Source organism: Fringilla coelebs (assembly GCF_963513975.1).
Source record: "Fringilla coelebs genome assembly, chromosome: 10".
Classification (NCBI taxonomy): Eukaryota; Metazoa; Chordata; class Aves; order Passeriformes; family Fringillidae; genus Fringilla; species Fringilla coelebs.
The window spans coordinates 16,816,752-16,830,781 of NC_140036.1; the positions used below are offsets into that span (position 1 = coordinate 16,816,752).

At 58.4% G+C, this 14,030-nt stretch overlaps 2 protein-coding genes across 2 annotated transcripts; both read left to right on the forward strand.

Moving 5' to 3' along the window:
• Positions 1–1,004: 1,004 nt before the first annotated feature.
• CHRND (cholinergic receptor nicotinic delta subunit) lies at positions 1,005–4,879 on the forward strand (the record flags this gene model as incomplete). The annotated part of the gene is made up of 12 exons (XM_084212094.1): positions 1,005–1,056; positions 1,727–1,872; positions 2,050–2,094; positions 2,184–2,293; positions 2,376–2,564; positions 2,764–2,879; positions 3,121–3,321; positions 3,646–3,757; positions 3,880–3,994; positions 4,185–4,386; positions 4,492–4,610; positions 4,697–4,879. The coding sequence occupies 12 exons, from the start codon at positions 1,005–1,007 to the stop codon at positions 4,877–4,879; spliced, it is 1,590 nt and encodes a 529-aa protein (XP_084068220.1).
• A 1,103-nt stretch (positions 4,880–5,982) lies between these two features.
• CHRNG (cholinergic receptor nicotinic gamma subunit) lies at positions 5,983–10,355 on the forward strand (the record flags this gene model as incomplete). Its single annotated transcript, XM_084212175.1, has 12 exons — positions 5,983–6,025; positions 6,405–6,541; positions 6,656–6,700; positions 6,910–7,019; positions 7,113–7,268; positions 7,497–7,594; positions 8,377–8,580; positions 8,868–8,982; positions 9,240–9,354; positions 9,669–9,873; positions 9,976–10,109; positions 10,188–10,355. The coding sequence occupies 12 exons, from the start codon at positions 5,983–5,985 to the stop codon at positions 10,353–10,355; spliced, it is 1,530 nt and encodes a 509-aa protein (XP_084068301.1).
• Positions 10,356–14,030: the final 3,675 nt, after the last annotated feature.

Below are 14,030 nucleotides of genomic sequence, written 5' to 3' on the forward strand. Positions count from 1 at the left end.
CAGGCGTCCCTTATGTCTTTCAAACACACTCCTCTCCCAGTCTTAGGCTCTTCCACTCCTTTCTCCCCAATTTCACCTCAGTCTCTCTTCCCACCAGCACTTCCTTACTTTCCCAGGGCAATGGGACCCTGGCAGGTACCTGAAGCATCTCAGCCAGGAATCACAGTCCTCGTCTCCCCTGGAACCCCTCCTTGGCAAGCCCACCTTCACCCCATCTTCCCCAGAGGCACTTGAGCTGTTATTTATTTGTACAGAGAAAGTTTATTTTTCAATAAAGAAGGGCTCTATTTTCCAGTAGCTGGCGAATGTGAAGCAAGTGCTGTGCCACACAGTGCTGGTGAAGTGGGTGACAGTGGAGGCACTTTCCAGGGGAGCTATGATATCCCATTGCATCCCGTTTCCTATCCCCCTCGTACTCTGAAGTGATGCCTCCAGCCTTGGTTCCTGCTGTGCTCACCCTGCAACAGACTCCCCAGCCCCTTCCCCAGGGGTCAGACCGCCTCCTGTCCCTGCAGCACCCACAGCACAGCAGTGGTGCCCACCCTGGTGACACCCTCCAGGACCCACATGAAACCTCCTGATGCAGGGGCCGAGTGTGCCCAGGGTCAGAGGTGGGTGCCAGCCCTGTGCTTGGGCACCAGTGGGTACCCTGGGGACACTGCAGTGGGGACCCTGCCACTCTGAGCAGCATCGCTGGGACTGCTGAGCAGCAGGGCAGGGATGGCTGCTCCCCGTGCCCAGCAGTGCCTGTGCTGCGGTGCCCAGGCTCAGGCTGACACCCGTGGGGCCAGCAAGGCCAGCTGTGCCTGCCCATCTCCCCTTCCCTGCACGTGGGGGTGCCGGAAGAGAGGGGCTGGAGCGGCTCTCTGGTGCCGGCACCCTTCCCCCTCAGCACCTGGCACCATCCATCTCCCACTCCCTCCGGCAGCCGGACATCCGCTCAGCCAGGCCAGGCAGGGAAGCAGCCAGGGCCTGGCACGGCGTGAGGGCACCGCGGGCTCGGCATGGGGAACCTGCTGCAGCAGCTGGCCCTGCTCGGGGCACTGATGCTGTCGGGTGAGCAGGGTCTGGGTCATGGGGTGCCCTGCTGCTCTGCTGCATGGGGTGGCCATGGGATTATGGGCCCCCTCGATGGGGCTGGTGGGGGATGATGGTGGCAGGGTCCAAGCTGGGCACCAGGGTCCCCAGGGCTGCATTTTGGATATTACCTGGCAGAGTCTGCTCACTGCGTGTCCTTTGTGCTTCTTTCCTGGCTGTGCCACCCAGAGCTACATCCCTACCCGGGCTATGTGCTGTCAGTGCACCGTGTCATTGTGTCCATGTGTCCCTGTGTCTGTGCCGAATCTGTGACCACGTGTCCCACGGACACACTGGGTCCGTGTCCATGAGTCCATGTGTGTTCTGTGTGTACAGCCACCTATGTGCACAGTTCCATCATGTCTGTATCCAAATGTTTCATGTCTGCGTCCCTCTCTGTGCTGGGTTTGTATCTGTGTGTCCCTCTGTGTCTGTGCCCACGTCCTTGTCCTGTGACCATGTGTGACCATGTGCTCTCACATGTCTGTCATTCCTGCACGTCTATGTCTGTTCTCCTGTGCAGCACAGACATACAGTGTTCTGGCCTGTTCCTCTCCTCTCTGTTCTCATACTACCCTGCCCTTGCCGAGCATCCCTTGGAGCCCAGTGACCCCTGGGCCCCCTGGTTTGCCTGACCCCACACCCCCAGGTGGGCTCTGCATGAACCACGAGGAGCGGCTCATCCACCACCTGTTCGAGGAGAAGGGCTATGACAAAGAGCTGCGCCCTGTGGTCTCCACTGATGAGGTTGTGGATGTCTACCTGGCCCTCACCCTCTCCAACCTAATCTCACTGGTGAGCCCCAGTGGGCAGGGCCCACTGTGGGGTGTTCCCCAGCCATGCCTCACCCCTAGGGCTGGTTGTGTGGGGGGAACCCTGAGGCTGCTGTCCCAGCCTGGGCTGGTGAGGGTTGGGGGCCCTGGGCTGGGGGGGACACCCTGGCATCTCATTGCCCCGTGTTGCTGTTTGCAGAAAGAGGTGGACGAGACGCTCACCACCAATGTATGGCTCGAGCACGTGAGTAGGGACAGGTGTCACAGCATCAGTTGTGCCACCGTGGGGTGGCTCAGCATGTGAGGGGGTGACCTGAGGATCCTCCCCTCCAGGGCTGGACGGATTACCGCCTGCAGTGGAACAAGTCTGAGTTTGGGGGCGTTGAGGTGCTCCGCCTGCCGCCAGACATGCTGTGGCTGCCGGAGATAGTCCTGGAGAACAAGTGAGCTGTGCCTTAATTTCCCCTCCCAATCCTTCCGAACCGTTCCCAGTGCACGTCCAGGACTCCCCTGGCCCCTTCCCAGCCGTGCCATAACCTTGTCTCCCTGCTGGCACAGCAATGATGGGCTCTTCGAGGTTGCCTACTACTGCAACGTCCTCATCTACGACACGGGCTACGTCTACTGGCTGCCCCCCGCCATCTTCCGCAGCACCTGCCTCATCAATGTGGACTTCTTCCCCTTTGACTGGCAGAACTGCTCCCTCAGATTCAGGTGCTGGGTGGCTGGGTCAGGGCAGCGGTGTGGCGATGTCATGCCTGGGTGCTTGCTGCTGCCAGCACCTCCCCTTGCTGTCGAGGTGCAAGGGGCATAGGTGACTTGGTGGCCTAAGTCCATCATGCTGGAGGTCAGGGTGGGTTGGGTGGTGGGTACCCAGCAGCCCCTCACTGTCTGACCCCTGGCTGTGGTCCAGGTCACTGGCATACAGTGCCCTGGAGATCAACATACACTTGAAGACGGACAGTGACCCAGACACGGGGAGGTCGTACCCAGTGGAGTGGATCATCATTGACCCCGAAGGCTTCACAGGTAATGCTGGTGCTCTCTGTCATGCCCTGTGGCAGTGGGACACCCTATAAAGGTCAGGGGCAGGGAGGGGGGCACACTGCTGTGGAGAAACTTCACTAACTGGGGCTTTGGCATCCCAGCACTCATTCCACCTTGGAATGCTATCCACACCCTGAGGGGGGAGACTGGTGTTAGGGGACCTGGTGAGGACAGTCATGGCAGGTGTCCCCCATGCTGTGTGCTGTCCCCTGTGCCCTGGCAGAGAATGGGGAATGGGAAATCATCCACCGCCCAGCCCGCAAGAACATCTACCCTGACATTCCCCCGGACACCAGTGAGCACCAGGACATCACATTCTACCTCATCATCAAGCGCAAGCCACTCTTCTATGTCATCAACATCGTCATACCCTGCATCCTCATCGCCTTCATGGTCATCCTTGTCTTCTACCTGCCCGCTGACAGTGAGTGAGCCCTGTGGCATGTGTGCCAGTAATGGGAGTCACATCCATGGGGCACCTCTGTGTCCCACACCTGCACAAGGCAACACCCCAATGCCCAACATGAGGACATCCTAGAACTGGAATATCCCCATCATCCCAGCCAGGCATCCTGGCAGAGATGCACTTGGGCACAGGATACACCATGTGGGACCCCAGGGTACTCCCATAACAGAAAAACCCTTATGGGGCACTGTATCATGAGACACTGGAAGGGCAACCCTGGCACTGGGGACTCTGCTAGAGGTACCTGGGGCAAGGTTTGCCCTGAGCTTACCTCTTCTTCAGGTGGTGAGAAGATGACCCTGGTAATCTCAGTGCTCCTGGCCCAGTCTGTCTTCCTCCTGCTGATCTCCCAGCGCCTGCCTGCCACTTCCCATGCCATCCCCCTCATCGGCAAGTGAGTCCTGGGCACCACTGAGTGCAGCAGGGACATTGTGGAGTCCCTTGGTGACAGAGGGCAGCTCTGGCTGTGCCGAGTCCCTGTGGCAATGCCGGCTCCAAGACCATGCTCCCTACCAGGTACCTGCTTTTTATCATGCTTCTGGTGACAGCCGTGGTGATCATCTCTGTCGTGGTCCTCAACTACCACTTCCGCACCCCCAGCACCCACATCATGTCTGACTGGGTCAGAGAGGTGAGCGGGGTGTGGGCTGGGGTGGGTGCACTGCTGGGTACAAGGGTCACACTGTACCCCACAGAGGGCATGGGACAGCAGAGCCCTGGCATTGCACTCCTGATGGAGTTCTGTGGGCAGAAAGTGGGGACAAGGTAGCAACACACTGGGGAGGTGGCCAAGGGACATGACACTCCCTCTTGTGTCCCAGGTCTTCCTGGAGAGCCTGCCCCGGCTGCTGGGCATGACACAGCCGAGCGAGAGCCCAGCGGGCGCCCCGTGCATCCGGCGCTGCAGCTCGGCCGGCTACATCGCCAAGGCAGAGGAATACTTCAGCGTCAAGTCCCGCAGCGAGCTCATGTTCGAGAAGCAGTCGGAGCGGCACGGGCTGACCAGCCGCATCACCCCTGCCCGTGAGCCACGGCCCCTCCGTGGGGACAGAGGGAAGGGTGGCGGGGCTGGGTCTCCAGGGCTGGCAGCCCTTTGGGGCCCATCTCACGGTCCCCTCTCATCCCCAGGCTTGGTGCCGATGGGCATGGACTCAGGCGAGGAGCAGCCCTACGAGCACATCAAACCCGTCATCGACAATGCCAACTACATTGTCAAGCACATGAGGGATGAAAACAGCTACAATGAGGTGGGAACATGGGCACCAGGAGGGCAGGAGAAGCTCCATGCGCCCGCTGTGTCCCTGCACTGCCCCGCTCCTGGCTCTCTCCACAGGAGATTGACAACTGGAACCGTGTGGCCCGGACCCTGGACCGCCTGTGCTTCTTCCTCATCACCCCCACGCTGGTGGTGGGCACCCTCTGGATCTTCCTCATGGGCATCTACAACCACCCACCGCCACTGCCCTTTGCCGGAGACCCCTACGACTACCGGGAGGAGAACAAGCGCTTCATCTAGGGGGCTGTGGGGATCCCATGTGCCAGCTTCTCCCTCACCTGCCTTGGTTTGGGAAATAAAGCTTCTTGCCATGGGGCACTGAACTGGTGGCTGCCCTCAGTGTGCCCCAATGGGCACGATGCCCAACCTGAACACTGTGTGTGTCCTGGGGAGGGTGATGCCCACCCAGGAAATGGGTGTGGTTGGATGTCCTGAGTGTGGTGGACCCCAGCTGTGGCCAGAAGGGGTGTGGTGGTACTGGCCCTGCTACCTCTATGTGCTGGGCACTTGGGGCAGGATGGGCTGGGGAAAGGAGTTGGCCACCCCAGCATGGCACCATCCCCTGCAGACCCACTACAGTTGGCAGCGATGCCAAGAGTGCCCACATTTCTCCCCTGCCCCCATGATGCCCCATCCAGACCCACAGTGTCCCCCCAGCACACCCCGCCCCACAGTGCAAGGCAGGGGGCCCAGAGAGGTGTCTCCTTCCCCAGCTCAGCAGTGGCATGCCAGGGCTCTGGTTTCAGGGGACACCTCCGACGTCCCCCCACCGGCAGTGGCCCAGGACAGCTGTCACATCCTCTCCACTGAGCCAGGAATCTCACCACACCCCACACCCCCATCCCCCCTCTCCCTGTGACCATTCTACACGGGGGGTGGAAGGATTTGAAACCCCGGGGGGAGGCATCACTCCCCAGGCTGATGTGATGGGACTTGCCTGCCCCTTCCCCACGCTATATTCCGGGGGCAGCTACTGCCATGGCAGGGACAGGGTGTGCTGGCAGGGGGGCATCCCTTTCCCATAATCTGCAAGGAGATGCACCGCTTTATGGGAGACACGGGGAGCCCCACAGCGCAGAGCTCCTTTTGCCCCTTGCCCCAGTCCCAACCTCTCCAGCACAAAATGCCAGAGGAGCTTCCCAGCTTCCCAGCTTCTGGCATCGCCCCACCAGCGGGGGAAGTGGGTGGTCACGCGTCCCTCCCGGGCCCCCGTGGCTGTTGGGAACAGCTGACGGTGGCAGGGGACAGCTGTCCTGTCCCAGCGGGCGCCAGGACAGCGAGCCCAGAAGGCGTCGGCGCAGGCGGCCGAGCGGAGCCGCAGCCCCTGCGCCCACGGCACCGCCATGCGTGGCCACGGCCTCCTGCTCGTCCTCTGCACCCTGGCAGGTAAGATCTGCCCGGCCAGGGAGAGGCCTGGAGGGCACCCGACTATCCCCCACCTTTGCACCTGGGGGTTTGTCACCCCTGGGAGTCCAGCGCCAGGCTGGCACCGGGCTGTCCCTGTGCTGGCAGCCCACTGCTCCCGTGTCCTGCCCTGGAGAGATCCCCGGGCGAGCCGGGGGCACAGCCCCTGCCTGGGCACCGGCGGGATTGTCTGGATCGCGGAGCAGAGAGCAGAGCGCACACACCCGCAGCAACACACGCCTGGGCATCCCTTTCCCATGCACCCACCCCCGTGCCTCCCCCCTCAACATATCGGGTCTAGGGGCCATCAGTGACCCCACTGCCTTCCCCCCGGGGTGTCACATGGCGTGTGCCCTCCCAGGTGTGAGCTGCAGGAACCAGGAGGAAAAGCTGTTCCAGGACCTCATGTCCAACTACAATCCACAACTGCGCCCGGCCCGGGGGAATGAGATCATCGATGTCTCCCTCAAGCTCACCCTCACCAACCTCATCTCCCTCGTGAGAAACCCTCCAGGGGCGGGAGGGGTGGGGGAAGAATTTGCCCCCACTTGTGGGGCAGAAGACAGGGCACTAAAGCCATCTCCCTCATTCCCCTCATTCCTTCCCTGCCAGAATGAACGGGAGGAGACCCTCACCACCAACGTCTGGATTGAGATGGTGAGACCCCTCTCCTCTTGGCAGGATCATGCCCAGGGGGGGCGTAACAGGGTGGCACCCCATGAGGGGCTAGCACTGGAACCTGCACCCTCTTTTGTGGGCACCCCCAAATGAGCCCATTTTGTGGGCAGCATAGCACAGACAGCTCACAATCTCTTTCATCTTGGGGGGGCTGCATGATCCCTCCTCCTCATCTCTCCTTCTCCCAGCAATGGTCTGATTATCGCCTGAGCTGGGACCCCGAGAAATATGACAACATCCAGCTGCTGCGGGTGCCCTCCACCATGGTCTGGCTGCCAGACATCGTCCTGGAGAACAAGTAGGTGACAGGGCAATGGGGACATGTCCCCACTTAGGCTGGCAGCTTCCCCCCGGGCAGAGTTTGGGGCTGAGCCCATCCTTTCCCCCCCAGCATCGACGGGACGTTCGAAATCACCCTCTACACCAACGTGCTGGTGTCCCCTGATGGCAGCATCTACTGGCTGCCCCCTGCCATCTACCGCAGCGTCTGCGTCATCCACGTCACCTACTTCCCCTTCGACTGGCAGAACTGCACCATGGTCTTCCAGTGAGCGTGGGCACCATGGCAGCTCCTCCTGGGACACAGGGATTGGCGTGGGATGCCCACCTTTGCCCCTGGGGAGATAAGTGCCTCCTGCCTAACCTCTGCCACTTAGCAGGAGGCACCACGGACCAGCCAAGCACCCCAAGGAAGAGCTGGAGGTGCCACACTGGCACCCCTTGCCCATCCAGCTTGCTACATGCCAGCCTGTGCCACCAACTTGTTCTTCCCCAGGTCCCAGACGTACAGTGCCAATGAAATCAACCTGCTGCTGACAGTGGAGGATGGCCAGACTGTGGAGTGGATCTTTATCGACCCCGAGGCTTTCACAGGTAACACTGCAGCCACAGCCACTGCACAAGGGTGTCCCACCACAGGGGACATCCAGCACGTCTGCTGCTACACTGCTGGCTGCCAAAAGCAGGGCTTCAGGGACTATTAGCAGCTCCCACCATTACATGGGCACTTAAGTTATTAGTGGAAGCAGGGGTGTGGGAGAGATTTGTTTTTCTAACTCCCCCCAGCTTGGGGCTCTTGCAGCCTGGCAGCTGCTGCCGGAGAGCACCGCTCCTGCAAGCTTGATTGATGCTGGGAACGTAGCTGTCATGGCCAAACAATGACGTTTTCCATCACATTTTAATTGCATATTGAAGGAACAAAATGCTTTTCGGGCAGCGAGATTTATTTTTTCATTACCGGCCTGAGTTGCGATCTTGACTGGGAAAAAATCTATCGCTCCCGTGGAGAGCACCAGAGAGCAGTGAGCTGTCACCCAGTGTCATGCTTGGCTTCCCTCTGTGGCACTGTGGAAATGGGGAGATGGGGGAACCCCAGCCCCACAGCTGTAGCCCTGGGAGCCCCCAAGGGGTTAAAGGCACCCCTTATGTGCCCAGCTACCCCGTCCAATTGCTTTTTGGGGTATTTTGCCCAGGCACCCTGGCACGTTCCACAGTGCTCATCTCCCTCACAAGTGGCTCTAGCACTGTGCACAGCCTGGGTGCCCTGAGGTGCCCGTGCCAATCACCAGTCCTTCCCTTCCTCCCTGGACTGGGGGGCTGGAGGCCCAGCGCCCCTGTAGGGACGGTGGCACTCACCTGGCACCATCACGATGCAGAGAACGGCGAATGGGCCATCAAACACCGCCCCGCTCGCAAGATCATCAACTCAGAGCGCTTCACCCCCGACGACATCCAGTACCAGCAGGTCATCTTCTACCTCATCATCCAGCGCAAGCCACTCTTCTACGTCATCAACATCATCGTGCCCTGCGTCCTCATCTCTGCCATGGGCGTGCTCGTCTACTTCCTGCCTGCCAAAGGTACAGGGGGGCCGTGCCCACTGCAGGCATGGGGATGTGCAAGGGGACAGCCACACTCCAGGAAGGGCCCCTCATCCCCTCTGTGCTTGGGGACCATCAGTATCATCTCTCACCCACTCCTGTAGTATTTGGATTGGGGGAGTGTGTAAATTTTTAGGTATCCCATAGTTAATGCCTCAAGGCAGGACTTGTCTAATTCAGCTTTTGGGTGGGGGTTTTTTGCCTTAGGAGGGCAATGCCCACAGCACTACCCTGTGCCAAACTCTGCCTTTCCCCCTCCTTGGCAGCGGGTGGGCAGAAATGCACCGTCTCCATCAATGTTCTCCTGGCCCAGACTGTCTTCCTCTTCCTCATTGCCCAGAAGGTGCCTGAGACCTCCCAGGCCGTGCCTCTCATTGGGAAGTAAGTGACACACTGGGATAGGGGTGCCAGCCCTCTGTGCCATCAGGGTCTCAGGTGCTGTGGAGCCAACAGAGCCCAGGGACAGGACCTTGGTACAGAAATAACCCTCAGCCCAGATGGGGCTGACACAGGGCTACCACCTGCCCGTTTCACTGCCTCTCACCAGCTTCCACCAGCAGGAGGGCACAGAGAAGGACCTTGCACGACCATAGCTTGTGACCCAGCAGCCCTACTGAGGCTCTGTACCCCCTCCCCAGATACCTGACCTTCCTCATGGTGGTGACAGTGGTGATTGTGGTGAATGCTGTCATTGTCCTCAACGTCTCCCTGAGAACGCCCAACACTCACTCCATGTCCCAGAGAGTGCGCCAGGTACCTGCCATCATCCCCCTACCCTTTATACAGGGGGAATGGGATGGGTATTTGGGGATCAAAGCCATGTCCCTTGCAGAGTAAGGTGGCAGGCATGCCTTCCTCTGAGTGCAAGTCCTGGCACAAAGAGGAGGCCCCAGATGTCCCCAGCGGACCAGACTGTACCACCAAGCCACTCCCAGCACTGGGGAGAGGCAGGTGCCAACAGCCCAATAGCACCATGCTCCAAACAATGCCAGGGAAACCAGTCACACCCACTGGGTGCTCTGGGCAGTGTGAGGAGGACAGATCCCCACAGGTGACACTGTGCCCAGGTGTTCCTGCACCTCCTGCCCCGCTACCTGGGCATGGCCGTGCCAGAGGAGACCCCAGGGCCTCCACGAGCCATCCGCAGACGCAGCTCCCTGGGGCTGATGGTGAAAGCTGATGAGTACATGCTCTGGAAAGCCAGGACCGAGCTGCTCTTTGAGAAGCAGAAGGAAAGAGATGGGCTGATGAAAACTGTGCTGGAGAAGATTGGTGAGTGACCCTGGGGGGTTGGCCCCTCCCTGTGAAGTTGGGCTTTGTGCTAGGTGGCTGAGCGCTTGCTGCTGCCTGCTGTGCTGGCTCTGCTACTCACAGGACGTGGTCTGGAGAGTGGCAGTACCCAGGACTTCTGCCAGAGCCTGGAGGAGGCAGGTCCTGAGATCCGTGCCTGCGTGGATGCCTGCAACTACATCGCCAATGCCACACGGGAGCAGAACGACTTCAGCAGCGTGAGTCAGGGCTGGGGGGAGAGGGATCTGCATGGGGGGCAGTGGGCACAGCCCTCACCCTTCTTGTGCCACTGACAGGAGAGCGAAGAGTGGATGATGGTGGGACAGGTGATCGACCGTGTCTGCTTCTTCATCATGGCCTCTCTCTTTGTGTGTGGCACTGTTGGAATCTTCCTCGTGGCTCACTTCAACCAGGCACCTGCCCTGCCCTTCCCTGGGGACCCCAAGCAGTACCTGCCACAGTGATGCTCACAGGTGCCCACCAGCCAAGTGGTGGAGATGGGGGAAGGAGGAACACGGCATGCTCCTGCTGTGCTGAATGTGGAAATAAAGCCCCCAAGCCTTGCAAGCCTCCATGTTATCTCTGCTCCATGCCCACCCGCCTCAGAGGCTGGAGGTGCACCCTGCGCAGGCTGGCCATGCACCTCTAAGGCTGCACAGTCCTGTGGGAGGAGGCATGGGGAAACTGGAGCAGAGTCAGACATCTAACGGGCCATGCAGCAGTGCTGGCAGCAAGAGTCACATCACCCCACTGCAAATTTACAAATTCCAGCCCAGGACAAATGGGAATACTGTCATCCCTCTCATGGCAGTGGGGCAGGAATCACAGCTACAGCTGCCCATTCTGGGGCAACAATGGAGTTATGGATGGGATAGGTGGCAGCTAATTCTTCCCTCAATTTATGCCCTGACTGTGCGTCTTGGGGACAGCTGAAGTGCTGTCCCTTGATCCCTAGCGAGCAGCTTGAGGTGGAAAGACTGGGCCACCAGGCTCCAAAACACCCTCTGGGATGTGTGCCCCACGGCATCCATCCTGCTGGGAGCATCAGCACAACTCCCTCCCCCACCAGCCTTCCTTGCCCTACGGGATCATCTCTGTCAAGCACAGCCCCTTCCCCCATCCTAGCAATGGTGCATCCCCCAGTGCCCCTCAGTGACCTCTGGAGCCCCCTGGCTTTGTCCCTGCTGGCAGGAGAGATGAGAGGGGTCAGCCTGGGAATGCTGGCAAGCAGCATCTGCTCCTCTATGATCCAGCTCATGTCACCTGCGCCTGGCTCCAGGACATGCATCAGCCTCACAGTCCCAGCCCAGGCTGCCTCTGCTGCTGCCGGGAGAAAATCAGTTGGTAACTGCCCACAACTGCCCCAGCACTGCCTGACACGGGTGAGGGCACTGTGAGCCCGATGGGGGAGGGAGGAAAACACACAGCAGCTGAGACATCACTTCTTGGGCATCTGCAGCCTGCTCATGGCCTGGAACCATTCGGGGCTGTGCCAGCCTGCTGCTGCTTTCTGCAAGGTGGCTTTTCCTGCCCTATTCCTACAAGATGTGTAGTGCCCACAGCACCAACACCAGGTGAATATGGAGCTCCCGGCTGGCACCTTGAAGGAGGTGGGGATGGCGTTCACCCCTCTCAGGCAGAGGTGCTCAGAGAACCTTAGCGGGGTCCTGCCCCCTACCTGGGTCACCTCCCATGGCCATGACCCCATGTGAGGTGACCAGGTCCTGGGGTACTGTACCCCTGGCCAGTCTTGCTGGTAAGTGATGGTACTGTGCAGTACTCCTGTCCTGCCACAGCCATGTCCTCTCAGTGGCTGAAGGGACAGACCCTCCTGGCCCAGTGTCCCCAGCCCTGTGAGGGCCAGGAGCTGCCATAAGCTGCCCAAACCAAAGCATGAGGCATGTCTGCAGCCCCCAGGCTCTCTCTATCTTCTGTCCCCAAGAAGATGCATAATTAATGCACTCTGGTCTGTCTCTGCCTGGCCATTTCCCATTGATTACAGGGTCCCTATTGCCCTGCTGCCAGTCTCCAGGGCTGGGTACTGTCACCTACTTCTTATCACTCTAGGGATGCTGCTTCTTCCAGTGAGCTCAGGCTCCAGCATGTCCATACAGCACAAGTGGAAATGGATGAGCTCTTCCAGCCTGCTAGGAGCACATAACTGAGATCACACTCTCCACCATCTCCAAGGAGTGGTTTTATGAGCTCTCAGGAGATATCTGTAGTATATCATTCCAGAGACAAGAACAAAAGCAAGAGTTGTATGTCACAGATCTTGGGCAGCAGATGTGCCTTGCAGGATCTGATGGGGGAACACCTTGTAGGTCCCTCTGAGGTTATGGGGGGAGTGCAGTGAGAGGAAAAGCTTCCTCAGCCCTGTATCAGCCTTCTGTGCTCACACTCCATCAAGAAGCACTAAGACAAGGCAAAATCATTCTCCAACTGCTCCCCTCCACAGAGAGAACTCCTTTTTCTCTGTGGGCTGGGAAGGGCCATCAGCCCCCATCAGACCAGCTGTAGCCCAAGTCACCCAGGGCCCATGAGCCCACCACAGTTCAGCATCCCCTTAGAAAAGAAGAACTCAAGGGAATGCTCTCTTTTGAGCTCCACGGCTCAAAGATCTCTCAGTTTCCCCAAAGGCCATTTGGCAGGGATTTAAAGTTCAAGGGTGTTCAAAGCCTTTGGGATAATGAAAATAGGAAAGATCTTGACTCAATGCAGATTTGGCGCTCCTATGGCTAGAGGCTTCCTTCCTGAATTAAGAGGATCTGAAACCTTTTTCTAGAGCTCAACAGAAGCTCCTTCCCTTCCCAAACAACCTCATACTGGTGTTTTCGCCATTCTCATTAGCAGGACACAGCGGGCCACAAACCAAAAGTCCAGCTCAAAAACCAGTCTGGCTCCATCCCCCTCCAGGCTATAGAAGGCCCCTGGCTTGGCACTGATCAACCAGTGCTTTTTTCTTGACCTCAGGAAAAGTAGCCCTAAAGAGGACAAACTCCAAACCCAGCCAGCTCACTCTCTTCAAGGCTGAGCAAGAGGAAACTCTGCTGAGTTCCTCTAAATCTCAACCACGGGGGCAGTGGGAGGAGAGGAACAGCCTCCCTGGGAAGGGCTCTTCCACAGCTCACTCACAAAGCGTAGTTGAGGGCAAGCACAGCAGGACCACAGCATTTTCAGATTTAATAGCAAGCCTGCACTCATCAGCAGCAGCTTAGACAAGGGGCATCAGAGGCGAGAAGTGGGCGAGTACATGAAATAACAGAGGTGGACATGACGCACAGCTGGGCACAACAACAGGATAAAGCCCTAAGTGATGTCATCTGCAAAAAGCTAAATGTGCTGAGAATAAAAGGAACCTGCAGCTAATATTTCAGCCCTGCCTTGTAAGGCTATTTTTGCTTAGATTGCCAAAATGCAATTACAACTAAATCCCCCCTAACAAATACTGGAGAGCAGCAGGGGAGAGTTGTATTTAAAAGGAATCTTAAGTAGCAGCCAAAGTAGTACCTGCCCACAGCAGGGAAAACAAACCATGTCTGGAAAAGAGCATTTGGTTGAGAGCTGGTGACAAGTGCCAAAAGAGGAACAGAACCGTGGGTCCCAAGAAACACAGAGAGGGATGCCACTACAGCTTGGGGAACAGCCCTGCTCCCTGCCCAGCCAGGTGCTAACTGCCTGACCATGAGGAGCACTTAATCATTGCTGTCAGTGCAAGGAAGGACCCTAGAGACAGCCTAGAACTGACACTCTCAACGAAGAAAAGCCCTTCAGAAGACTGAATATTTTAAACTCTTTTCTCTGCCAGTCTTGGCTGCTTTCAATCTAGACTTCAATAGTAAGACGAAGAATTTGCAATTGGAGTCAGGAGGCTGAATGTCTCCCAGGCCCCAAGGCTGGTAACTGTCCCAGACACGGGCTGCTGGTTCTGTAGTCACGAGCAGATTGGCCCAAGCAGCCCCTTCTCCTGGGGGACTGCACAGAGCACATGGGGCAGGAGATGTGCCCCATCACCGGCCACAGCCTCCCCTCCTGGGCCCAAGGCAAAGGCTCCATTAAAAATGAAAGGCAATTGTGCGATTCCCCAAGGAAAAAGAGAAAAGGCTGGAGCTGTTAATGAGTACAATTAGTGTTGTAGT